The 27,788-nt window shown below is 45.7% G+C and overlaps 1 protein-coding gene across 5 annotated transcripts in view; it reads left to right on the plus strand.

The window, feature by feature from the left end:
* Positions 1-2,226: 2,226 nt before the first annotated feature.
* ZNF697 (zinc finger protein 697) overlaps positions 2,227-27,788 on the plus strand; it is a 33,395-nt gene continuing 7,833 nt past the window's right edge. Inside the window, exons 1-2 of one of the 5 annotated variants that reach the window (XM_043877136.1) lie at positions 2,227-2,400; positions 9,545-9,643. In XM_043877136.1, coding sequence (XP_043733071.1) covers positions 9,642-9,643 — 2 coding nt within the window. In that variant the 5' untranslated portion in view covers positions 2,227-2,400; positions 9,545-9,641. Of the gene's footprint in view, positions 2,401-9,189; positions 9,644-10,616; positions 11,892-22,995; positions 23,378-27,788 lie in introns of those variants that run through there. The other 4 variants (XM_043877137.1, XM_043877135.1, XM_043877138.1 and 1 more) reach the window with 4 other exon arrangements.

A 27,788-nucleotide genomic window follows, 5' to 3' on the forward strand; every position in this document is an offset into this window, starting at 1 on the left:
CAGTTTATTAATTGCAACCTCAATATCTTCAGCAATGATCCGTAACAGGAATTAGTTAATTCAACAAGTATTTGTTGAATGCCTAATCCCTTACCCTTTCTCTCTTTTCTGTCTTCACCCTCTGTCTCCTAGTCCTTTCCCATCAGCATTTAAACATCCCCAAGGATCTCTCATCTTAAAAACCAAATAAAACTCCTACAAACAGAGAATCCTCCTTAGATCCTACTTCCTTCCCAGCTACCCCTACCCCCTACACAACCAAATTTCACATACTAAGCATCCCGATGTACTATCTGCATTTTCTTATCTCCCATTCCCTCTTCTGGTCACTCCTGTCCTACTCCTGTACTCACTGGAACAAAAGAGTTTATGGAAAGAGCACCACTTTTTGGGAACACAGACATCTTTGTTAAATACTGTGGTAATTGTCTGTGTGATGTTAATTAGAGTGAGCTTCTTGAGGGTAAGACGCGAGTGCATGCATGCTCAGTGGATCAGTTGTGTCCAACCCTTTTCGACGCTATGGACTGCAGCCCACCAGGCTCCTCTGTCCATGGAATATTCCAGGCAAGAGTACTGGAGTTGGATGTCATTTCCAACTCCAGGGGATCTTCCCGATCGATCCAGGGATCAAATCTACGTCTTCTGCATTGGCACGTGTATTCTTTAACACTGCCCACCTGGGAAGCCAGAGGGTAAGATATAGCTTGTAGTTAAGTTACTCAGTAGATATCTTACTGTTGAATGTTATCAGTTGTCTACTCTAGGTATAGCGACTAGTAAGAGTTACACTGATCTTTGTTAAAGTAATGAATTAACTTAGGTTGGCAAAATAAAATGAGGAGCAGGTTTGATATGGGATATAGTGAAGTTTCAGGTATAATGAGCTGAAGTTAGAGATGTAGAAGGAGGAGGGTACCATATTAGAAGCATGGCAGAAAACAGCCTCAACCAAGGCCTGGTAGATAATGTTAAATGCTACAAGCGAGTATATAATTTTTTTCCCCCAAGCTGAACCCTAGAAAAAGTCGACAGATTTGCCAAACCATCATCACCAATTAATCTTTTGGAAGAGGGGCACGCTTTCACTGGAATGTTACCAGACTGCAAACCATTAAGAAGTAGTCATTTGTAGGGAATGGAAAATTCGAGGATCACAGCACCGCTCATTTAGGTGGACAATGACACAGGGCCATGCAACAGGAACTCCTGGAAGGGAAGCAAGCATACCTTTGTGCTTCTCATCAATTCTACACCTTAAATTAATCCAGCCCGTTCCATGCCTGAGGTTAGTCATGTAGTCTCTAAGTGGCCTTTCCTTCCCATGAGGGTCGGGGGAACTACACAGGAATTTGTGGAGGATGTTACAGACTCTTAATAGTCTGAAAGCAGAGTTCCTCTGTTGTAGCCAACCTCTCCTTCCCTAACCCCTTCACAGGCTCTACAGTGGCCACCATGTCCGTTTTGTAGAACCCAGGAAACTGAATCCTAAAAGGTGAAAGGAAAAGATAGGCAGAGAGTCCAGCAAGTTCCTCATTCAAGAGCACATGGGTTTTTACGTGTCTTATAGTTAATTCATGTAGTTTGCTTTCAATCTCTTAGTTGAATTACTTTTCTTGAAAAGATGCCTGGGACAAGACCAACATCGCAGGGAGGAATGCCACTGGGTCAGGATCTGGGAACAATCAGCTCTTCTGGTTTTAAGGATGAAGCGCCAAGATCTTAAGGAATTTAAATTCCTGGTGAGCAGTCAACTTCGTTCATTCGCCCCCAGCAGCATTCCGGTGACTTAAAACAGAAAAAAGAAAATCTATTAAAAAAAACCGAGCTGACCTAAAGCGAACCCATCCCCAACTTCTTCATTTCTAGAAAAAAAAAAAAAAAAAAGGCCTCTCCCATCGCAGTCCCCCCGCACACAGCGACAGATCAGCGGCAGGACTCTATTCAGTAGGGACTAGGGCGCCCGGCGCCCACCCAAGCCGCGGGCCAGGCGCTAGTCGCAGGGCGGGGCCCAGGGTCCCACCCACCCGCCGCTCCCTTCCCGGGAGCGCTGCGGGGAAGGCGGTAGCGCGTCTCCTCCAGGCCCGGGGTCCTAGTCTGGCCGGGGCTGCCTCCTGGGCGCCCGCTGCCATGGTGGCAGGAAGTCCCCGGGAACTACAAATCGAGGCATGCTGGGAACATTCCCCCGCTCCTCCCAGGAAATGTCCTTTGTCCAGCCCTACAGGAAGCCCCAGTGAGGAGTCAGCCGGGCAACCAGCCAGTCTGCCAGCCAGCCCGCGGCCGCTGCAGCCGCCGCCGCCGCCGCCGCCGCAGCCGCAGCACAAGGGCAGTCGCGCCGCGGCGCGGGGCTTGGGCCCGGGCACGGTGCCCTCGCCCCTTGCCGCGCCCGCCGCCGCGCAGGTAGGAGCGTGGCTGCGGCTGGGCTCCCACGCCGCCCGGGGATGGGGCTGATCGGGACCCGACCGGACTGCTGCGGGGATGGGGCGTGCGCCCCGGAGCGGGTGGCCGTGCCGCTGGGCGAACTTGTACCGTTGTCTGTTCCCCCGGGGCGCAGGAGCCCCGGGGCTGTGGGCGCGGGGTGGGGGTGTACTTACGGCCCCCCCAAGCCGGGACCAGGCTCCTTTCGGGGTCTGTGGCGACGGGCGGGGAGAATGAGGCTGAGTAGCGAGGGAGGAGGCAGCGTTTGGAGAGGCAGTCAGACCGTCCCGCCGACCACCGAAGGGGGCATCCGAGACCCTCGGAAAAAAAAAAACGAAGCCCAGGGAGGAGCTTGGGAGGCAAGGAGAAGGTGAAGGGCTTTGTGTGCGGCTGCGGACGGGGACCGACTGCACCCCCCTCGCCCTGTCTCCCCGCGCCCCCAGCCCCACTTGGGGCTGTGGACAGTGGGGATGGGGGACTCCGAGGAGGGCCAGCGGGTCATCTCGGGTCCTTGTGAAACGTGTGCTCCGTTTTCCTCTCGGCTGCATTCTATCCTGACTCGGAGCAGCGGCTTGGGCTGCCATCAGACGGGACAAATGGCACAATGGGGTGAGAGGGTAGATGGGGCAGCAGCAGCCCGCCGTCCTGGGAGTGGTCGCCGCCGTTTAGCTCCGGTAGGCTTCGCACCCCGAAACGCCCATGTCGCCGGTGTGGCCAGACTGGTACCCTCACCCGGGGGGAATGCCGAGACGAAGGACTGTCAGTGGAGGCACCGGGTGAAGCGTGATGGGAGGAGAGGACGAGTAAGAGGTGGAGGGGGAGAGTCAGCGCAACAGGGAGTCAGCTGAGTGTACCTGATGGCCACGTTTCGAGAATCAGATGGCCACTTCCTCTGGGACTTTCCGATTTTCCTTTTTCCTAACCGCCCCGGCCTTACCCAAATAATGAATCACCCACCCTTTCCTACGTGAGCTGGATTCAATCTGGTGGTGTTTCTCTTTGCTCTGATAGCTGGCCTAGTGTCCTTTACCTGTAGGTTGACTTGAATACTCTGCATCCCCGATGGCGTTATCCTCCTCTCCTGGGACTCAGGGTGTGGTGAAGGCGGTTGGATAATGGCTACTGTGATGGATGAGTGGGCAACTTTAAACACAGCCCAGGTGCTACTGCTGTGTAGATGAACTCCCTCTCCTAAACAGCCCGTTTCTCCTTTCTGCCCCCACCCTCGCCCCCTACTTATGTGTAGTTTACTGCTCCACAAGTATTTTTACCCTCTGAGCCACCAGGAAAGCCCAAGAATACTGGAGTGGGTAGCCTATCCCTTCTCCAGCAGATCTTCCCGACCCAGGAATCGAACCGGGGTCTCCTGCATTTCCGGCGGCTTTACCTGTTCCGCTACCAGGGAAGCCTTCTTCTCTTAAGCCAACATAGGGATATTATTTAATGTGGCATATGTTTTAAGAGCCAAATGAATCTTGAAAGATGGCATTTGGGTGGTGAGGCAGGAGTATCCAAGGCTTGTGATGATGTGGTAGGCACAAAGCCCTGTCTCCTATATAAATAGCTTGTGGGGAAAAACAAAATCTTTTCCACTGGCTTCTCTAGAAGAGATGAGGCATCTGGAGTGACTTAAGAATGGAGTGAGGAAAAACCCAGCTGTTGAGGCTGAGGACATGAGGATGGAGAAATAAAGAGAACATGCTCTGTGAATTCAGAAGATTTCCAATTGGAGCATATTGGCTGTGTGTGTGCGTGTTGGACGTGGAGGTTATCGTTGGGGGAAATTTGATATTCAAAGTTTAGCTGGGCCCCAAGAAGAATATGATGACACCATAGTGGACAAAGGTCATAAATGGGAAGTCAGGCTACTTTTTACAGAAAGAAGAATATAGATGGCCTTCAAAAATGACTGAGATTAAGGGAATGGATGGAAAGAAATCAGGTTGAGAAGCACTGGTGATGGAACTGAATTGGCCTGGGACGGTGACCTCGCCAAAGGTTGGATGACTAAGGATGATGGGGTTGCATCACATTTCCTCTCCTTCCCCTCAAAGCTCTTTGGATTTCCTCTGAAGCTGCACATTTGCCCAATTTCTCGTGTCTAGTTAAGGCAAGGAAAAAGAGTAAAAGCTGGTTAAAGATGATAACTTAAAGCAAGAAAGAGCTTGCCTGTTCATGTAGAGTGAGGGAAAAAAAAAACCCTGCAATGTCATTAAGAGGTCTGGAGCCTGATCCTATGTTAATGCCATTTGGGCTTTTCCTTTGATCTGTGCTCCGACTTCTTTTTTTCTTTTCCTTCATTCTGCGCAGCAACCCCTTCCCTCCCGCCCCACCCCTTTCCTAACAGGTTTCTTAGTACATAGTATGTAGTGTTAATGTAATCAGAAAGGTAACTGCAGAGTTTGGCATTCAAAACCCTCAACAATTCAGTGCTTACCTACCTCTGTTCTCCACTGGACCTGGGCCACCTCATATTACCTATCCATTCTCGCAGCAAACAGCTCCCTAGTCTGAGATGCAGCATTCTTCCACCTGTGTGTCTCCATCAACTTGGAACTCCATGCCTGTTGGGCATCCCTGCCCTGCCCTGATTATTGTCTCCAAATTCTCGCCCAGCTGGTGCAGAAGTCTTATAGAATTTTCCCTAGACCTCCCAGTCAGAATCCATCGTATCCCCATTGTACTCTGCATCCTCTGAAGGATACCTGTCTCTGGTCTGCCTTGTGATAGTTAGATGTTCTCCTTCTCCCCTTCAAAAAGTAAATCCCTGAGGGCAATGGCTGTGTACCGTATACTTTAAACCTAACAAGTGCACAGAGGATGCTATTTGAAAAATATGACTAAATGAAGGAATGAGTGAAAGAACTGAAAGAATACATATGTCTTAATTTATCTCTTTCTGTGAAAAAGAGGATGAAGCCTTTGTACAGACTTGTGAGGATTCACTGCAGATGTGACTCTAAAGCATCTAGACTTTTTCGTTTTGTTCCTGTCTTGGGAGACCCTAAATGGATCTGTCACAGTGTCTAGTACAAAGACACTCATTAAAAGTTGTTGAATAGGGTCTTTGCTAGCCTAAATTTTTAAACTCTGTAGGCAGGATATAAAATGGATTAATCCCAAGGGGATAACCAATGACTTTTGCCATGTTCTTGGAGGTGATATTTTCTTCTCAGTTGTGAAAGTTCAATGTGCTTTCTAGAAAGTAGCACTACAAAGATCATCCTGCTATTTGCAACTAAGCCAATGACTCCCATCATGTCCCTTCGACTTTTATAGCTCAAGCAGTCTACTAGGATTAAAATGTGGCTTGTAGAAGTTCAAGACAAATCAGACTTTCAAACATTCCTTAAAGACATTGCAGTTTTGTAGTTGCTCATTTATCTCTAACTGGAAAGCTTTTTTTGCTTTTTTTTAATGTGATGACAAGAGTTACTGTGTATTGAACATTTATGTATCAACTATTGTTGTTTAGTTGCTAAGTCATGTCTTACTCTTTGCGACCCCAAGGACTACAGTCTGCCACGCTCCTCTGTCCATGGGATTTCCCAGGCAAGAATCCTGGAGTGGGCATTTATTTTTCTAAGGGATCTTTCTGACCCAGGGATTGAACCCACATCTCCTGCTTGGCAGGCAGATTCTTTACCACTGAGCCACCTGTTTTTTATGCTTTTTTTTTTAATGTGATGAAGGAGTTACTGTATATCAGACATCTATGTATCAGCTATTAAACTAGAGAATTTCTAGTCTTTGTCTTAATCTGTCTTAATCTGATGATTTACATATTGCAATCATCTCTGTTTTAAAAAGGAGGAAATTGGGTCTCAGAGAGAAATTAGGGATCTTGCTTGGAGTCCCAGGTGCTGGAGATAGACTGGAATTTAGGTCTGTTTTCAAAACAGGTGTGTCTTTGTTTTCCGTGGGAGAAAACTGCTGGATCTATGTTCTTCCTCTGAGGTTCTTCACTTTACAGATTTTCTTCCTGGAATATTGTTGGACTTCTAAATGCATCCTAATGGATCTCCTATGAGAGGCCTGGGTTTTTCATACATTCATTATTTTTATGCCTTTATAATCCCATGGCCTTCATTTGGAAAGACCAGGTTCAGAATCCATAATAAGACCTTTGGGCATAGAACTGTTTCCCTGGAATTCTTTCCCCCTTTCTCCCAGCCTATTATCTGAATTCTTTCTGTCTTCCCTCCAGGCCAAGTCTTACCCTTTCCCCCTTCTGTAGCCTTTCTTGACCACTCCTGGCCGCATTCTGGCTCTCCTCTCACCTTTGGCATTGCCTGAAATGCCTGAGGCTCAGTGTCTTCTCGAAGAATGTAGACTTGAATGAGCGCCATTTGCACTTGTTCAGCAAATGCTGGAACATTTGCATGTTCTCTGCAAGGCAGGGACTGCAAGTCCAGAACACAGCCCGGCATATGGTGGACTTTCAGGAATTGTGAGTTGGTAATGAATTGGTAATGATTCAAAATGCAAAAGTGTAGGCATGAAACATTATTTGCATGTTGCCAGTTTGTAAGAGAGAGGTCAGAGGGTCATTTTGTTAGTTATTATAATTTTCATCCTTTTCACCAGACTGCCCGAAAAATTAAGCACCCTCTGGAAATAAGTGAGAGCAGATTTGGGTATTGCTCAGTTGTACGAGCTTGATCAGTGCCAAACGATGATGGTGTTTTATTGATGTTGGGTAGATAGGCTTCCCTCGTGGCTCAGCTGGTAAAGAATCTGCCCACAATGTGGGAGACCTGGGTTTGGTCCCTGGGTTGGGAAGATCCCCTGGAGAAGGGAATGGCTACCCACTCCAATATTCTGGCCTGGAGAATTCCATGGACTGCAGTCCATGAGGTCGCAAAGAGTCAAACCTGACTGAGCGACTTTCACTTCACAGCATGGGTGGGGTCACAGCTTCAGTACCTTCCTCCTTGCTGTCATGCACACCTTCTGCCATATCTCCTAGGAGAGGCCTTTATGGTGCACATCAGAGAAAACTGGAGAGGTTTCCCTGCTGCTGCAGATACGGGGAAAAAAAGGCTGGAATGAGGAAGGAAGATAGTTCCTTCTGTTTTTACCTCTGAGAAGAGTAGCATGATTTGTATGGGGTATGGAATTGGGCTTTATTGCATCTTGTATTAATGGGGATGTTAAAAAGATCAGCCGCTGCTCCTCTGTGGGTGAAGAGGCTTTGCCACAAGATGGCTTTGCCATCTCCTGAGGCTGGCTGAGCCTTCTTTTCCCTGACCTCAAGGCCCCACAGTGCTGTGGATGCCTTGGTATAAATACAGTGTGTGTGGGTTCTTAAAAGCACATCAGTCATTTTACACGAGGATAGGACAGTTCTTGGGCTTCCCAGGTGGCACTGGTGGTAAAGAACTCACCTGCTAATGCAGGAGACCAGAGACTTGGGTTCAGTCCCTGAATCAGGGAGATCCCCTGGAGGAGGGCATGGCAACCCACTCCAGTAGTCTTGGCTGGAGAATCCCATGGACAGAGGAGTCTGGCCGGCTACATACAGTCCACAGGGTCACAAGGAGTCGGGCACAGCTGAAGCAACTTTGCATGTACACAGTTCTTGGGGTCCCTGCACTTGTTCAGCAAGTCAGGCACAATATATCCAGAGGCTGGCAACAGTGTCCCAGTCGGATGTGTGGAGCACCACCTGCAATTCTTTAGTTTCCCCTGCCTGCAGAGGGTCAAGTCTGGGTCATGTGCACACAGCTCTAATTTGCTAAAATGTGTGTAAAGGGGAAAAGAGCCTACATTCATTCAGAGAGGCATTTGAGATATATTTTCTTTCGTCAGCATCTTACCCAGACTTGCAAAACAAGAACCATTCTTCCTGGGTTTTATTAATAAGAAACGTATCACTTAGGTCTCAGTGTCCTGCCTATTCAGGAGGTTAGCTCATCTCTGGTACTTGATCATGCTTAAACAGGGCACCTGGGAAGAACACCTTTCCAGTTATTCAGCTTTTTTTCCCACATGTAAGAACCTTGGTGAATTTCATAGAATCTCTTAAGGACAAAAAGAAAAAAAAATCCCTCATGCAGGTATTGACAATGATTTCTGGTAGCAGTAAGTAGTTTTGAAAGCAGTGGGTTTTAGAAATTTTTCAAATGAATATAATCTCCACAAGGCAGAACTTAGTGTAATAGGTAGCACATGGTACATGTTTTAAAAAAAACATTGCTTAATGAATGGATGTATTATACTTTAAAACATTTCACTTTGATGCTTTCCTAATATGATGGCACTGCCAATGTTTTATAATGAGATATGGCAAAGGGTGTAGCTTATGTGTGATATTAGATAGGGAAAGGACCTTTTATAAGGACATATACATTTTTTAAAAAATAAATTTTATTTTTTTCATCTTTTAAATTATTTTTAAAATATTTATTTATTTGGCTGCATTGGATCTTAGCTACAGCAAGCAGAATCTTTGATGTGTCAGGTGGGATTTTTTCCTTGTGGTGCAAGTTGTTTCTCTAGTTGTGTCTTGTGGGATCCAGAGCGCTTGAGCTTCAGTAGTTGTAGCACCCAGGCTTAGTTGCTCCATGGCTTGTGGGATCTTAGCCCGCCGACCACGGACTGAAGCTGTGTCCCCTGTATTACAAGGGGAATTCTTCGTCACTGGACCACCAGGGAAACCCCTTAGACTTTATTTTTTAGAGCACTTTTAGGCGCACAGCAGAATTTTTTAAAATTTTATTTATTTGTTTTTGGCTGTGCTGGGTCTTCGTTGCTGCGTGGGTTTTCTCTAGTTGTGAGTGGGGGGCTGCTCTTCGTTGCATGCCTGGACTGACCGCCGTGGCTCCTCTTATTGCGGAGCGCGGGCTCTAGGGGGCGTGGCCTTCCGTAGTCGCAGTTCCTGGGTCCTAGAGCACAGGCTGAATTGTTGTGCACACCAGCTTAATTGCTCTGTGGCATGTAGGGTCTTCCCGGACCTGAGATGGAACAGGCGGTCCTGCGTCGGCAGGCGGATTCGTTAACACTGAGTCACCAGGAGAGCCCTCGCAACTATATTGAGCAGAAAGTACAGAGAGTTCCCATATGCTGTGTCTTTTCATGATTTGATAGCTCATTTCTTTTTAACTCTGAATAATATCGTTTGAAGGTACCACAGCTTATCCATTCACCAACTATGGACATCTCGGTTGCTTCTAAGTTTTGGCAGTTAAGAATAAAGCTCCCATAAACTTCCATTCGTGGAGATGTAAGTTTTCAACTTATTTGCATAAATAGCCAGGCATACAATTGCTGGATTTCACCGATGCAATGGACATGAACTTTAGCAAACTTTGGGAGATGGTGAGGGACAGAGAGGCCTGTCCTTCTGCAGTTCATGGGGTCACAAAGAGTCAGACAGGACTGGGCAACTGAACAAAAACATGCTTAGTTTTCTAAGAAACTGACAAATTCTCTTTCAGAGTGATTGTGTCATTTTGCCTTTTTTGTCAGCAGTGAACAAGAGTTCCTGTTCTTATACATCCTCACCAGTATGCAGTGTTGTCAATGTTTTGGCTGTTTTGCTATTCTAATAGGTGTTCAGTCGCTCAGTCATGTCTGACTCTTTACAACCTCGTGGACCGCAGCAGGCCAGGTCTCCCTGTATCTCACCATCTCCCGGAGCTTGCTCAAACTCAAGTCCATTGAGTCAGTGATGCCATCCAACCATCTTGTCCTCTGTCACCCCCTTCTCCTCCTGCCCTCAATCTTTCCCAGCATCAAGCTCTTTTCCAATGAGTCATTTCTTCGCATCAGGTGGCCAAAGTATTAGAGCTTCAGCTTCAGCATCACTCCTTCCAATGATATTCAGGGTTGATTTCCTTTAGGATGGACTGGTTTGATCTCCTTGTAGTCCAAGGGACTCTCAAGAATCTTCTCCAACACCACAGTTCAAAAGCATCAATTCCAAAGCACAGTCCAAAAGCACCACAGTTTAAAAGCAAACAATGAGATACCACTGTTATTCTAATAGGTATGTAGTGGTATATTATTAATTTACAGTTCCATAGTGACACATGAACCCGTGCCCCCTGCATTGGAAGTGTGGAGTTTTAACCACTGGACCTCCAGGGAAATCCCTGCCTATTTTAAAATTAAGTTACTCATTTTCTTACTGTTAAGTTTTAAGAATTCTCTGTATATTTTGGATAACAGTCCTTTATCAGATACGTGTTGTGCAAATATTTTCTCCCAGCTTAGGTTCTCATTCTCTTGATATATTTTCATATGTATGAACTTATCTTTTTCTTTTTGAAAAGTATACCGGATCTATTTTAATATGAAACAGGTTTACCGCAGAAATGAAGACAGATAGTGTGAAATAAACTTGAAGAAATGCTCCCCTACTTTAAAAAAATTTACTTATTTCATTTATTTTTGGCTGTGCCAAGTCTTCTTTGCTGCATGTGGGCTTTCTTAGTTGCAGCTAGTAGGGGCTACTCTCCAGCTGAGGTGACCAGGCTTCTCATTGCGGTGGCTTCTCTCGTTGTGGCGCTCAGGTGCATGGGCTTTGGTAGTTGTGGCTCCCAGGCTCTAGACCACAGGCGCAGTACTTGTGGCCCGCCAGCTTAGTTGCCTTGAGGCATGGGAAATCGGACCAGGGATTCAATCTGTGTCTCCTGCATTGGCGAGTGAATTCTTAACCACTGGACCACCAGGGAAGTCCCCTACTGTTTTTTTAAAAAAAATAAGGTAAATGCCAATTAAATTTAACCAGGCTGTGGTCACAGCCTTTAATTAGCTTGGGGGCAGTTACTATAGGAACTCCTTTTATTTCTGTTTCCCCATTCCCTCATAGGTACTTGTGTTTGTTAATTGAATTAGTGGCTTAGTGAATATTTCTGGTCACCTACTTCCTAAGTGGCACATACCCATTTAAAAAACTTCTTTAAGAACCTATGTTTGTCTCATAGCTTAACTGTGGACCCTTAGGAAAGTGTTTCTGTAGGCTGATGACTAAGTGAGAAGAGAAATCAAGATGTGCAGATCCTTCCTGTCAGAGCCAGCAAACAAAACAGAATCCCAAAGCCCATGAAAACTGCTGGAGAATAAACTTTGGTCTGAGTAGACACTCTAATAATAAATATTGAATACAGATTTCTCCTGTATTTGATTGTGCTTCCTGTTGCCCTCTCCTCCCAAGCAACTTTTTATTTAGTCTCCTGACTACTTTGTAAAAGTTGAATGTTGATCTTTGTTCATCCTCAATTAATTGCTGTTGGTTCTAGTCCTGTCTTTCCTGCAGGGATGGGAGAGAAGCTGTTGTCCCGTCCGACTAGGAGAGCCCAGGAACATTTCCACCGTGGATCCAGACACAGCTCTGGGCCATCTCTTCTTTGCACCACTGAGTTGCGTGTTAAAGCCTTGGAGGCGAGGCAGGACACGCACAAGACTATTTGATGCCAACAAGGGCTGCTGTCATTTGGCCATGGGACTCGGGATTCTCTTCTGAGAAGGTTCTAACTTTTGAAGCTAATCACCACTTTCATATCTACCTGTGTAGCAGGATAATTAAGCATGCTTGGCTCCTGGTGCTGACAGGTTATTGGATCCAGTTAGGAGAGCTAGCTTGTTTCCAGGGCTCTCTGCCTGACATGATCTTGGCCAGATTGCTAGATTTCCTGGTCCTATTAGTCCTTCATTTTGAGACTGAGGAAGGAGACAATTAGCCCTAACTTTATCCATTTAAAGAACTATTTGACAGTTTGGGAATGACAGATGTAATATAACATACAGAATGAATATAGATATATTCTAATATATATAGAATGAACAAACAAAAATATCCTACTGTATAGCACAGAGAACTATATACAGTATCCTGTAGTAAACCATAATGGAAAAGAATTTGAAAAATAGACATATATATACATGTGTATTTTATATATGTGTGTGTGTGTGTGTGCATGCATATATATATATATATATATATATATATATATATATGCATGCATGCTAATTCACTTCATTCAAGTCTGATTCTTTGCAACCCTATGGACTATAGCCCCCCAGGCTCCTCTGTCCATGGGATTCTCTAAGCAAGAATACTAGAGTGAATCTCCTCCAGGGATCTTCCCAACCCAGGAATCAAACCTGGATTTCTTATGTCTCTCCTGCATTGGCAGGCAGATTCTTTACCACTATTCTTTACTACTTTACCACTATTCCCACTATATATGGGAAGCCTTACATATATATATAAAGTGAGTCACTATGCTATACAACAGGAATTAATACAATATTGTAAATCAACTATACCTCAATACAATAAATTTTTGTATTGAAGAACTATTTGAAGGCTCATTTTGTGGGGAATCATGAAATTGCATAAAGCAATATGTTCCCACCAGGACTTAGAGTTGGGAGCTAGGAGGGAGGGAGAGAGGGCAAATGATAAGTTACAACTTATAACTATGATTATATTTTTAAAACTAACATTCCGTTCAGTTCAGTCACTCAGTCATGTCCAACTCTTTGCAACTTCATGGACTCCATGGACTGCAGCATGCCAGGCTTCCCTGTCCATTACCAACTCCCGGAACTTGCTTAAATTCATGGTGCCATCCAACCATCTCATCCTCTGTCATCCCCTTCTCCTCCTACCTTCAATCTTTCCCAGCATCAGAGTCTTTTCTGATGAGTCATTTCTTCGCATCAGCTTCAGCATCAGTCCTTCCAATGAATATTCAGGACTGATTTCCTTTAGGATTGACTGGTTTGATATCCTTGCTGTCCAGGGACTCTCAAAGAGTTAGGCAGAATGAAATAAGGAAGAGTACCCTAAAGAATCATATACAAAGTGAGATAATCAGAATTCTCCTTGAGCATTTAACACTAATCTGATAAGGTAGACCCAGTTGTTTCTCTCATTTTGTAGATGAAAAAGCCCAGGCTCAAAGAGATTGAGCTAGAGACTGGATTCACACAGGTGTTCAGCTCCAGACTCTGAGCTTTCATCTCTTTATTGGAGGATAATTGCTTTACAGTGCTGCGTTGGTTTCTGCTGTACAATGAAGTGAATCAGCTCTATGTGTACATATATCTCTTCTCCCTTGGACCTCCCTCCCCATAACCCCTTCCCAGCACTCTAGGTCATCCCAGAGCACCAGCTGAGCTTTTAACCACTACTGGTATTGCTTCCCACTAGAAAAGGAGAGACTTGTTTCTCGAGAGAGACAAGCACAGTGAGAGAGGAGAAACACAAGGTGTCTTCTGGGAGGCTTGAATCATGCCTTTTTGGTTGAGGTTAGCTGGCAGAAGTCAGGGAGAGGTTAGAGCTTTCTGTTACATTGTCGAGGGCTTGGAGTTTGCACTTCTCTGCTTCTCTGGACAGAATGGCAAAGTCAGTTAGAGGTTCCTGAGCAGGAGAATGGCGAATGGTAAATGGAGTGGCAACTATGTTTTAAGATGCATCCGGAAGCGTCTACTACAGTAATAAGGGAAAATAGAGGAGAGAACTGAAAAGGACTTGGCAGCTGATTGGATTGAAAGGGGTGAGGGGAAGGGCCAAAGTTGACTCCAGGGTTTTAAACCTGAGTAAGAACAAAGAGGCTTTTAACAGAAATGGGCAGCTGATTTGTAACAGAGATTTGGAGGGAGAACTAATGTTTTTCAATATGACCAGTGCCAGATCCTTTCCAAATGGAAATTCCCTTTGAGTTTTCAACAATCTTTCAAGGTAACTTGTTGCTCTCATTGTATAGATGAGAAAAGTAAGACTTGATTTGGTGAATAGCCATCCTAGGAGCATAGAGTGTAAATGACAAACTTCTGTTTGCAGCCAGATCTGCTGATGCCATTACCTGTGCTTTCCTTCCTGCCCATCCCTCCCCGCCCCATGTCCCGAGTCCCATGTAACATACAGAGCAGCACTTCAGTACGGAAGGGACATTGAAGATCCTCAGCTGTGATGCTTGATGCACCATTCGAAATATGGACCCAGAATACAGGTCAGGGGTTGGGGGGAGAGTTTTGTATTCGTGGGGTCTCTGGACAGAGGAGGTATTTACTGAAAACTAGGGGAAGGGGCAATGTGACTGAGAGAAGAGGGAGAAAAAAATGTAAACAGCACCATGGAAGGTCGACCTGTTGGGAGATAAGAAGAGAAGCAGGATGCTGAGGGAAGTGGTGAAGCCTAGAACAGTGGATGCTAAGGAATGAGAGAATTTCAAGGACAGCATCTCAACAGGATTTCTGTAGGCATCTATTGCATCTCGATTATGTATGTCCAGCACGTTCCAGTGTTGATGGTGAGATCATAGAAGAGACTGAATGTTGGATTGGAAGATGGAAAATTATAGCTGATACTGATGTGAGCCAGACTCAGTGTTAGAAATGACTATGATCTACTGAGATGGTACACATCTGGGAAGACCGTGATTCACTAGGAAACTGATGAGTGTGGTGATGAGGTTAGAACTGACGAGGGCTCACTGACACCAGCTCTGCTTTTCCCAGTAGCTTGTAAGACCTGTTGGCTTTGCAGAAGGAAATGCTATATTGTTTGATAACTGGCTTTAGGCATTTAAAAAATGAAAAGGAAGGAAAGTCTCTGCAAAAGAAAAAGTCTCTCCTTTCCATGAAACGGTTTCATAGTTTGAATTTTTAAGCCTTTTAAAAATACTTTTAATTGCATGATGGAAATGCTCTGTTAAGATTCTCTTTTAAAATTTTAATTTTTTTGCCTTTTGGCCACACTGTATGGCACGTGGGGATGATTTCCAGACCAGGAATTGACCTCTGGCCTCTGCAGTGAAAGTGCTGGATCCTAGCCACAAGGCCACCAGGGAACTCCCTAAAATTCTTTGAAAATGACATGGTCAGTACCAGTTGTTCAGGTTGATGCTCCATAGGTGTTCTCTTCTCTCCAGCTGTCTCTCTGTCTTCCATGATGACTTCTTTTTCAAATGCTGTACCAAAGACATAGAAGTATTCAGTGTTTACCGTAACCTCCCATTGAGTCAACGTTAATTCAGAACGACGCTTTTTTCTGGGCAACAAGATGTCTTTTTTCTCTAAGAAAGACAGTAGGTAATCCAAAATCTGTTAATTTGGAGATCTTTTCTGAGGATCACATTAAAAGTTTGAAGGATATCTCTTAGGTTTTTTAGAGGGAAACTGTTTAAAATCAATTTGAGAGGGGCAGGGGAAGCAAGAGTCCAGAAGAGAACAAGAAAAATAGGAAGAAAGAAGGAGGTGTCAATGAATGCTGTCAGCAAAGCCAGAGCACTAAATCCATGAATATGACAGAGTTGGTTGGGAGAGTCTGGTGTAGGGGAACTGGTACTTAAAAGGAATCGGGTAACCTGAGTGGTAGTCCCAATTCTGCCACCAACCCCCTGTGTTAGTGAATTCAGAAAAGGCCTTTATCTTCTCTGGTCCTCATTTTCCTTATCTGTAAAATGGTGGATCCTTAAAGAAATGTTCAACAAAAAGACGTGAGATCTCTCCTCTGTGGATGGAGTCTCTTCCCTTAGCTTCTGGTTGGCTTGCTCCTTCCACCTGGCCCCCTTCAGCACCACCTTCCACACAGAGAATGCAGAGCTATTAAAACAAGCAAAAAGGTAATGGTAGAAAAGAGGGTGAGTCTGAGAAACTGGATTTGTAGGCATGGGCCATGTTGGATGAGTATGGGTGGGTGGTACCCTTCCTTAATGGCCCTTTTGTGTGACCCAGGCTCTTTGCACTGAGGAGTTTGAGTTTATCCCAGAACTCCCTTCTTCACATATTACTATGTATTTGCAGGCAGGATGGCTTCGTGAACACTCTGATGATTTGTTAGGAATGAGTTGGTGACTCTGGCCAGATTTTAATTCGTTTTCTTTTGAGAAGAGAAGGATTAACGAACAAAGTGTTTTGTGTCCTGGGTAGGTTATGGCTTGATTAATGTGCTCTGACTCACTGCCCAAATAAGCTGCTGATGGGAGCCATAAACCCAGGGTCAAACTTGTATAAATTAGCCACATCCCAGAGAGGCAGTGTGTTAGAGGCTGGAAGAGCAATTTAACATCCTCTCAGTGCACCTGCCACCTAACACAAGCGATCGGGACATGAAAAGCAGATGAACTACTGATGCCGAGTCGCCAGCCTGAGTATTTCAGCCAAGCACCATAGGCTATGCTAGGTTGAGTAGAAAGGGGATTAGAACACAAGTTGAGATACCAGGGATTTAGGTTTCTGTCTGTGCTCAAATGGTGCATTCATGGGTAATTCACTTACCCTTTCAGGGTCCCTGTTGCCTGACTCATCTGTCATATAGGATGCTAGACTAGACCAGGGTTTCCCTGGTAGCTCAGCTGGTAAAGAATCCACCCTCAATGTGGGAGACCTGGGTTCGATCTCTGGGTTGGGAAGATCACCTGGAGGAGGGCATGGCAACCCACTCCAGTATTCTGGCCTGGAGATTCCCATGGACAGAGGAGCCTAGCGGGCTACAGTCCATGGGGTCACAAAGAGTCGGACACGACTGAGTGACTAACCACACACGGACTAAACCAGCAAATTGGGTCAAGCAAGTTGCATTTGCCATGTCCCTCATTCTGCTCCATCCTTTTTGAAACTTACTGACATTTTTGTTGGTGCTAATGCCTGATTTACTGTCACTATCATCTCTTCTCCACCTGCCCACCAAAAGATCTTGTGGCATATAATAGTGAAACTGCTGTTATTCCTCTTACCCAAAACTGCTCTGGATGTTTTCTGAAATGATAGGAATGCATCATGAATCCTCTTAATAGAGGTTTATATCAGGGATTTTGCTTTGCTTTTGTGTCCGGTATCCTTTCAGAGCCTGAGGGAAAGCTATCGGCTTTCTCACCAGAAGAAAGGTTCTGCAGACACATTCATGTAAGGTATCCAGAGTTCATGGACTCTCAGGGCCCTCAGGCTAAGAACCCAGGCCTAAGAAAAATACCATTATTCTGTTTCAAACTTGTTTAGGACTACTGCTCTCTCCAGGAAATGCCAGGAGCTGGAGGTAAAAGGACATAAGGAACCCAAACAGCCTGAGACTGATGATTGACTTAGGAACTGTGATGTTCAAGCTATAAGGGGGGCCCCGGACACTCTGACCTCCTTTCCACTGCTTGGATGAAACTTGTGTCCTGTCATTGCTTCCATGCACCACAGACTTACCGTGTACTCTTGGGTAAGGTGGAAACTATGCAAGCCTTTAGTTTCTAACATGAAGTGGGAACATGATCTCTTCTAGGTGTTCTCTTTGTAACGTGGTATCTCAAGTATATTTGGATGGCATCCTTAGTGTTTCCCTGAGAAGGACACTAACTTAAAAGTCCTCAGGTTGGGCTAATAAAGTAATTCTGTTCCTGCCAGGGTGCATCTCATGGAGATAACATTTTCATAAATCACTAGTGTATTAGCTTCCTTTTCATCTACACACATTTTTTTATCCCCTTAGAACAGTGGTCCCCAACCTTTTTGGCACCAGGGACCAGCTTTGTGGGAGACAATTTTTCCATGGACCCAGGCAGTGTGGGGTTGCCGGGGACAGGGGTCGGGGGGGCGGGAAGGATGGTTTCAGGATGATTCAAGCGTATTACATTTATTATGCATTTTATTTCTATTATTATTACATCTACTCCACCTCAGATCATCAGGTATTAGATCCCAGAAGTTGGAGACACCTGCCTTAGGAGAGCATTCTGGAGATAACCAGTTATTGATGTACTTCATCTGTTGGACCCTTGCATTGGTTTGTGGGCTTGACTTTACTGGGGATAAAGCATTCCTCTACCAAAGCTGTCACAGCCAGGGCTCCTAGCCAGGTTTATTTTCTCTATTCCCATGCACCACCACCCCACCCCCATTTTTGGCCTCGCTACTTGGTTTGTGGGATTTTAGTTCCCCGACTGGGGATAGAACTCAGGACCTTGGCAGTAAGACTGCAGAGTCCTAACCACTGGACTGCCAGGGATTTCCCTCCTCTTCTCTCTTGAGTGTAGAGTGGCTGAACTAATGGTGGAAATAAACAAGCACTGGCTGTGGTGTTCAGAACTCCTTTGAGTTCTTAGGAAAAATGCAAGTAGATGAAAGCAGAAACAGTTTTCTGATTCTATTTTGTATATAACAGCTGTTCCTCTATTTCATAAAGAGGGAAAAAAAAAAAAAGATTCCAAAGCATGAAACTTAAATTTCTTTCATCTTTTCCCCTACTAACTCTCTTCTCAATACCCATGAACTCTATTCAGTGTTAAGTATTGTAATCACTCCTAATTTGGCACACTTTGTAAAACACAGACTAACCCTTTTGTGGAAGTTACTGATATTTTATTATGGTCTGCTCAGAATGTAAATAGATATATGTGTGTGTGCTGTCCCTTTAGTCGTCTCTGACCCCAGGCTCCTCTGTCCGTGGGATTCTCCAGGCAAGAATACTGGAGTGGGTTGCCATGCCTTCCTCCAGGGGATCTTCCTGACTCAGGGGTCGAACCTGCATCTCTCTTTTTTTTTTTTTTTTTGGTTATTTTCCTGAACCTGCATCTCTTGTGTCTTCTGCAGTGGCAGGTGGGTTCTTTACCACTAGTGTCACTTGGGAAGCCCTCAATGAATATAAGCCACCTTAAATTTCAGGAAAAAATGATTTATGTTTTCTGTTTTTAAACTTTATTAGTAAGTTTTCTAGTGAATGCAGAAATAAAATCAGATCTACCACCACCTAGCTTCAACAGAGATCAGTGTATGCCAGTCTTATTTCATCTGTATATACTCCCCTCTGTCCTGGAATTCCAGACATATCACTTCAAATAAAGCAAATTCCAGACATAGCATTTCACCTGTAAATATTTTCTTACATATTTCTTAAAAACACAAGAGTAATTCTTCAGTATCAAATAACTAACCCTCATTCACAAGTCCACAATTATTTTATACTTTGTTTTTTAGTTTGTTTATTTGGGATACAAATAAGGTCTATACATTGAGGTTGGGTGATACATTTCAAGTGTTTTAACTTGTATGTTTTTCTCCTTTTGTATTTTGCTATTTTTGTCACCATTTTTTTATTGTTGTTACCACTTTTGAAGAAACTGGATTGTGTCTTAAATTTTTCTATGATCTTGGTTTTGCTGATACTGCTATTTTTGAGGAAATAAGAGTAACACAAGTAAGTGAATTTTTAAAAGGTGTAGTTAAGTATATGTAAATGTCATTTTATGCTGAAAACAGACTAGCTATGGAGTTTAAAATTTTATTAGGCAGAAACACTGAAGGATTAGGTGACATCACTACCATTTTTATTCTTGCTTTCTCTTCATTGGAAGACACCTTGGTAAAAGGTTATATGGAGAGGTGTCAGCCACTGCTGAAATGAACTGGGCTGAAACATGCCAGCCATTCTTCATCAGTGATGCCAAATGGTTATTTTAGGCAGATAATTGGAAGGGCTGTTTTTCCTGTTGAATTTGCCGTGGGAAACTCAGGTGGTTGACCGTATGCCTCAAACCTTTTGGTCCCAACATTCTTCTCTTCCTATTCACTGTGAAGAACATTCTCTTGATGGCTGTTCATTCCAGTGGAATATGATCACAGAATAAATTGGGTTGGAAAAGACTTCCTGAGGTCACCTGACCCCATCAAATAACCTTAACAAGGAATTCCAGCCTCAGCTCTCCCAGAACAAAGCTGTTTGTTAACAACTCTCATATTCCCCAACCTCACCGCTGTGCATTCTGTGTTCTCTTTTGTCCTTCAGTGAAACAGATTATTAAATTTCTCTTTCTGCTATGGGGGAGGGATGCCTATACACACACAAGTGTCTGTAGATCTTTAATTAAGATTGATTTTGATTCTTCCCCCTACCCCCCACCCCCGGCCTTGCCTTCTACAGTGCATATACCCTGAGACTCCATTCCACTCTCTGTATATAATAATAGTTTTTATGAAAAATAAGATGTTTTCATGAGTAAACGTCCACATAGGACGGGATTATTGCAGACTGTATTTTTAGCCCCGGTGTGATGGTTAATTTTATGCATCAACTTGACTGGGCCAGTAGGTACACAGATATTTGGTCAAACATTATTCTGGGTGTTTCTGTGACAGTGTTTGGATGAGGTTAACCTTTAAGTTGGTAAACTTTGAGGAGTCACATAACTGGGCTTCCCTGGTGTCTCAGTGGTAGAAAATTGGCCTGCAATACAGGAGACATGGGTTTGATCCCTGGGTTGAGACGATCCCCTGGAGAAGAAAATGGCAATCCACTCCAGTATTCTTGCCTGGGATAATCCTGTGGATAGAGGAACCTGGTGGGCTATAGTCCATGGGCTCACAAAAGAGTCAGACGTGACTTAGTGACACGTGACTTAGCAACAAACTTTGAGGAACGCAGACTGACCACCATAATGTGGGTGGGACTCATCCAGTCAGTTGAATAGAGGAAAAATCTGATTTCCCTGAGCAAGGAGGGGCTCTCCAGTAAACAGCCATCAGACTGGAACTGCAGCATCAGTTCTTCCAAGTCTCGTCTGCTGGCCCATCCTGCAGAGTTTGGGGCTTGCCAGTCTCCATAAGCACACAAGCCAATTCCTTATAGTAACTCTCTTTCTCTATACACATCCTATTGGTTCTGTCAAACTGGTTCTGACAAATAGTGTGGGGGGAAAAAAGACAAGTAAGTATATGCCCCAAATGTATCTGGCTGTTCTCGAAGTGATGTTTTATATTAAAGAGATGGAGAGATCACTGGAAAAGCCATTAGAAAAGTGAGATTCTGGCCGTAACTTTTCTAGCAAACCGTCTTTCAGTCTCTGATCTGGTCACTTTCCCTCTCTGAGCCTCTGTTTCCTATCTGTGGAAGGAGTTTCAGCAGAGGGATTCCCGAGTGTATGATTCCATGAAGTACGAACATTGAACATTTGAGCCAGCTGCTGAGGAGTTGTGTGTGTGTGTGCACTCAGTTACGTCTGACTCTGCGACCTCATGGACTGCAGCCCATCAGGCTCCTCTGTCCATGGGATTTCCCAGGCAAGAATACTGGAGTGAGTTAGCCATTTCCCTCTCCAAGGGATCTTCCTGATCCAGGAATCAAACCTGTGTCTCCTGGGTCCTCTTGCAATGGCAGGCAGATTCTTCACCACTGGTGCTACTTGGGAAGCCCGCTGAGGAGTTATCTGAATTCTTCTGAGAACTGCCCCGGTGCTAGATAAGAAGAAACTGCTGAGGCTGTAACACAGGTAGTGGTGGGAGATGATGCCAGGCAGAGCGGAGAAAAAAATCTTGAACAGAAGGATTTTCTGTGCATCAGGTAGAATATTCTATTTCAGTTAAATGTAAAATATGGATGGTAAACACCTGCGTGAAACCCTTTAGCTTCTGTGCCTTCCCATCTTAGGGAGGATGGTCTAACTTTGAAGGCGCTTAGGATCTGTCTCTGCATTGCAGTAATTTTTATTTTGTGCAGAAGGCGTGGGATGGTGGTGCAGGCTTGGCAGCTGTGACGAGCTGAGGCCCTTCGGCCAAACTGAGGGGCTCTGGCCCAGCCAACAGACAGGAAATGCCTGACCCCAAGGACATATGTGCTATTCTTGACCATAAAGATTGGAAAGAATCTCAGACTAGCTCTGGCCAACAGGGTTGTAAATGGATTTCTCTGTTGCCTTGGTTTTGAGCCTTTCTTTTTTTCTACTTGGGCTTCCCTCTCCAGGTTAAAAAAAAAACAAAAAACCAGTAACCACAAGGAGGAAACCATATTATTTTAGCTTCTCCTGTCTGGAGAGTGGTCAGTACTTAGCTGCAGTAATCTTTTGGCTCTGTCTGGAATTACCATGCACCTCACCGCAGCAGTCTGCCACTTGGGAGGTTGGCATGTGGGACTGGACAGTCTGGGTGTGTGCCTGGGAAGTCAGCTGCCCCTTGGGATGTGGACCCATTCCCGGGGTTCACTGGAGGCATCTCCCCCCTGTACGGGGGGTGGGGTGGGGGGGGTGGAGTTCTTTGCCCTTTGCATCCTTTCTGACCACAGGCTTACTCAGGAGGAGGCAGGACTCCCATGGCCATAACCCCCTGGTTGATTGTTTACCCAGTTGATGCTTGAAGGCTGACAAATGATTAACCCCCTGGAATTCCCAGTTAGACCCCAGTTACAGTCATGAGTTCAGCCTTGGGAGCCACAGACTTAAATTGTTTTTCCAGCATTTTACCCAGCCGGGCGTCCCTGCTGGACTCTGCGCTGGAAACTCTCCCGGGGGAGAGCTTGGTGCGCAGGGGGCGTGGGAAGTGAAGGGAGGAGGCACCCGGGCTGTGGGGGAGGCGGGAGACTGAGCCGCTCCGAGGTAAGGAAGGGACCCGCCACAGCAGAGGGGACAGGAAAGGAGCTGCTCCTGGCCGGCCTCTTGGCCGCTTCCTTCCCCTGACATGACAGCCCCGCCGGCCTGGCTCCCGGCCGTGGCCTTGCAGCGGCCTTGGCACATGACTCCCCATCCTGCCTGAGAACGGGCCGGGAGAGGTCTGTGCTCAGGCGGCGGCTCCCCCAGCTTGGTCCCGCCTGCCCTGCCTGAGGCTTGGGGGTGGTTAGGGGGGTGGGGAGCTGCAGGCGGACCCGCTGCTGGGGTGAGGGGCGTCTGTCCTCTTCCCTGGGAGGAGGAATACGATGGCAAGTAGACTGGAGAGGCCTGACAATACCTCGGAGCCCTGTCACCTGGAGCTCAGCTAGCGAGCCTAAGTTCTTGTCACATGGAAAACTGGGTGACCCTCAGTGCGCACCCCACAGAATTACTCAGATGAGAGGGATGCCCTCAAGTGCAGGGTCAGCTCCATTGGCGGTCCCAATGGAAGCCCTCTGGCCACAGGGGAGCTGGGAGCACCGCCCTCTGCCACTCCCATCCCCACCAGCAGGTGGCGGGACTCGCCAAGGCCGTGCACAAGGATCCGTGCACAAGGCCCCAGAAAAGGAGAGTCAATGGCTCATCCATAAGAAGGTGGGGGAGAGGTATGTGCTGGTTGGCTTCCACCTCTTGGCAGGAAGGGAGGATGAATCCATAAAGTGGTGAGGCTTCTGCTATTGGAAAGGAATGGCTTTTGCCTTTCTAGAGGCCCAGACAGGGGCTACTGGGAGAAGGTGCCAATAAACTCGGGCAGGTTAAATTCGAATTCTGGCCCAGCTGCTGGCTTCACTTCCCCTCCTTCCACTTCATTCTCTCCCACCCTCCCTCCCTCCTTTCACCATACTTGATCACATTTACTTCCACTCGGTAGCAGTATCTTCAGACTGATCTTTCAGATGGGGTTGAGTTTGTCTGGCAGGCACTCGAGCCTAGTGACTTTGCAGAGTTAGAAACATTACTCTATTTTGAGATGTGGGGAGGGTGTGGGTTGAGAAGAAAGGAAGATGAACATATTGCAAATTCTGAAAACGAGGATCCGAGCAGTCTTGGCAAAGTTGGCTGATCCCACCCTGAAGTGATCGGACCCTGGTAGAAGGTTTCTGTGGTGGTGCTGGTGGGTGTTGAGGGAGCTAACAGCTTGCAGTGGGTGTCAGGTAAACAAGCTGGGGCTGGAAATATCTAAGGAAACTGACAGTGGTGCCTCCCTGGATTCACACTCCTTCCTTGTCACATGACTTCGAGAAGAGGATTCAGGCACATTCAAACCCAGTCTCCTCATTGAAGAGAAGTTAAGAGGGGCAGATACTTAGAGTCACATAGCACAGTGTCTGTTGTGGCCAAAACCAAGGCTCACCCTGCTAGTTCAGTGATTAGAACCAGATGGCGCTAGTGGTAAAGAACCTGCCTGCCAATGCAGGAGGTGTAAGAGACGTAGGTTCGATCCTTGGTTCAGGAAGATCCCCTGGAGGAGGGCATGGCAGCCACTCCAGTATTCTTGCCTGGAGAACCCCTTGGACAGAGGAGCCTGGTGGGCAACAGTCTACAGGGTTGCAGAGTTGGACACGGCTGAGTGACTAACATATTCATTTTTTTCATTTTCCTCCTCTCTCAAGATGAAATGCATACCCTGCTTCATTAGGTTGTTGTTAAGATTAAACGATGTTAAGTCCCTAGAAATGACCAAGAGATGGTTTAACATTTTAATAAGTAATCTTCTGATTTTCCTCTCCGAACCTGTGTAAACGTGTATAACGATATGTATGCTAGTGTGCATATCCTAATAAACGGGATTATTTTTAAACCAGCTAGTTTTCATCTAATAATACATTGTGACTGCCTTTCCTTACCTCTAAATAGCCTTCTCTGTTACTTGATAGCTGGCTAGAACCCTGTGATATGATGGATGGAGCTGAATCCATATTCTGGTTTTGCACTAACATAATGCATTTTTAAACAAATTGGAGTAGATATTGTACCATGAATGTATCTCTTGAGGTGACAGAAGCTTCCCACTCATCTCAGAACATAAGCTAATCCTCCCTCCCCTGGTGTGAATAAGGATCTGGACATCCTCCCTTTGGGAGCTCAGAACCTTCTTAACTCTGAATAGGGCAGCATTATGAATTTCATACACTGGCCCTAAATGGGGAGCTCACACTCTGCCTCTCCTCCTGTCTCCCCACTTAAATCTAAAAAAAAAAAAAAAAAGAATGTTTATTTATTTAGTGTCTCTGGTGTGAACTGTCTCTTGGTTCCCAAGAAATCACAATCAGAAAGTCCACTGTTCCAGTTTTGCTGTCTGGTGTGTTCTCTCAGAAGGCGCTCTGTCCTTCTTAAAAGGCTTAGAGGTAAAAACACTATGATTTCCTGCTTCCCAAGGTAGACCCTTAAGCCCTGCCTTTCATGGTGGAGAGCAGCAGTCATTTCTGTACCATTCTGGGTACCATACCCTGCCGTTTTAGTTTTATGAGTTTCTGGTGATGCTCATTCTTATTTGATTCCTTTGCTTTATGGATATAAAATTCTTCTTGCTGGTCTTAGGTTGGCAGAAATCATTGATTAGGTTCCCTTTAAGTTCCCCCCACCTCTGTGCTGCTTTTGCTTTTAGTCACTAGCAAACCAGTAGGTCACAAACCTTCCTCTTAACCTCTCCATCCCCCATCTTCAGGGTGTATTACACATGTTGACTCAAGGGGTATAGCTGTCTATTATAGAGATTGAGCTCCAGGAGACAAGAGAGTGATGGGTAGAAGTGATTTAGGGTCGAGAGTCCCTTGAGCGATAGACCTCTTAAACGGTTTATGGTTTTAAAGGGATTTTCCCCTATGGCCTAATCCTGCATTTGGGACCTGGCGTTGTAACCACTTAACACATTCTAAAGGGACTCTGCTGTGTTTCAGGATACTGCTGAGTGACCATCCTCAGTCCCAGCCATTTTCCTGCAATGTTTAAGAGAAAGGCTTGATTTTTCCCTCTAATTGAGGGAGTATATCATCAACTCTAGATGGTGCTGGTGGTAAAGAACCCACCTGCCAATACAGGAGACATAAGAGACGTGGGTTCCGTCCCTGGGTCAGGAAGATCCCCCGGAGGAGGGCATGGCAACCCACTCCAGAATTTTTTCCTGGAGATTCCCAGGGACAGAGTAACCTAATGGGCTACAGTTCAGAGAGTCACAAAGAGTCAGACAGACTGAAGCGACTTGGCACACACATAGCACACACATCATCAACTCTGAGGATAGATATAATGTGTTCTTTAGGGCCATGAGCCCGTCAAAATTAAGGAGGGGCTGCGGTGTCTCTGAGGTCTGTTGAAATGGCATCAGGACTTAGAAGAAGACTCTGAATTCCACATCTGGACTACTCAGAATATCAAGTTCAAGTATTTTCCAAAGTGCTTTTTTAATGTTTCCTGCTGACACTCTCCCTGAGAGAAAGGTTAAGTAGCATTATCCTCCTTGCACTGATGAGGACACTGAAACAATAAGAGGTTTACTGACTTGCCTGGGGCTCTGGGGGAAGGCTGGCCCCACTGGAATGGCAGCTGCCTGTAACTCCTGCTTTCCATGCCCAAGAGTCTGGTTGCAGAGCCCAGGCTGCCTCTGGGAAGCCCTCTCAGTGAAAGCAGGCAGGAAAAGCTGAAGTAGCTTATTCAACCATAATTTTTTTCCAAACATTTTTTTGATGTGGACCATTTTTAAACACTTTTCTTGAATTTGTCACAATATTGCCTCTGCTTTATGTTTTGGTTTTTTGCCTGCGAGGCAGGTGGGATCCTAGCTCCCTGACCAGGGATTGACCCCAACCCCCCACCCCACATTGGAAGGCAAAGTCTTAACCACTGGGCCACCAGGAAGTCCCACTGCTCAGCCATATTCTCGCAAGTCCTGTTTGGGGACTGCCGAGGCAGAGAAAGAGCTGGACACTTCCAAGTCAGTCCAAGATCTTTGACCTATAAACTGTTTTGCTGCCTTGAGCTAAGCTGTAAGAGTGATAGATGGCAGGGGTCAATTATTTTTGGCTCAAGTGCTCAGACTTGGCAGGGCGCCCTATACATTTGATATATAAACCTGACATCTACAAAAGGTTTAGGAATCTGATGTCATCTCTCTACAGCTCACATGATGGCCTGTTCTGTAGAGGGGCTCTGTAGATGGCAGATCCTAGAAGATCCACCTCATGTTTTAAAGAGAATTAATTGAAAAGGAGGCTTGTCTGGGTGGCAGAGGAACAGTGTCAACTCGCGAGGCCACATGCCAACTCTCACTGGACTACAGTTCGATCCGCTTCCATCCATGAAGTGGATGGGTTTCCCTGGTGGCTCAGACAGTAAAGAATCTGCCTGTAATTCAAGGGACCTGAGTTTGATCCCTGGGTCAGGAAGATCCCCTGGAGAAGGGAATGGCTACCCACTCCAGTATTCTTGCCTGGAGAATTCCACGAACATAGGAGCCTGGCAGTCTACAGTCCTATTGGGTCACAGAGAGTCAAACACGGCTGAGTGACTAACACTTTCATGAAGTGGATTATTCTGTTAAAATGGCTCTATAGCTTTAATGATGGGGTAACAGTGGTATTCCTATTTTACAGATGAGAAACCTGAAGCTCCAAAAGGGGACTGCACAAGCCTAAGGCCAACTTGTAAACAGTACCATTCTGGGTACCATACCTTTCTGTTTTAGTTTTGCCGATTGTGCCAAGGTATGTTCCTATTAAGGTCGATCTACAATTAAGGTGCATAAGTAAGGCAAAATATGTAATCAGGTTCTAGAGATGGCTTCTGATACAGAGGGTCCCTGCGTCCCCTCCACCTGTCCCCAAGAGACCTACTAAAGCGTGAACTTCTTGGCTCACTACTCACAGGAAGCAGCAGGTCCTCACTGCAGAGCCAGGTGCTGCTGCTGGGAGTGACGCAGTCTTAGACGAGAAGTCAGTATACTGATGCTTGTTATTCTTGTGTCGTGACTGTACTTTTCCTCTGGTTCCTTCCAGACCCCCTCCTAATTAGCTAACA

Source organism: Cervus elaphus, chromosome 20 (genome assembly GCF_910594005.1).
Source record: "Cervus elaphus chromosome 20, mCerEla1.1, whole genome shotgun sequence".
Lineage (NCBI taxonomy): Eukaryota > Metazoa > Chordata > Mammalia > Artiodactyla > Cervidae > Cervus > Cervus elaphus.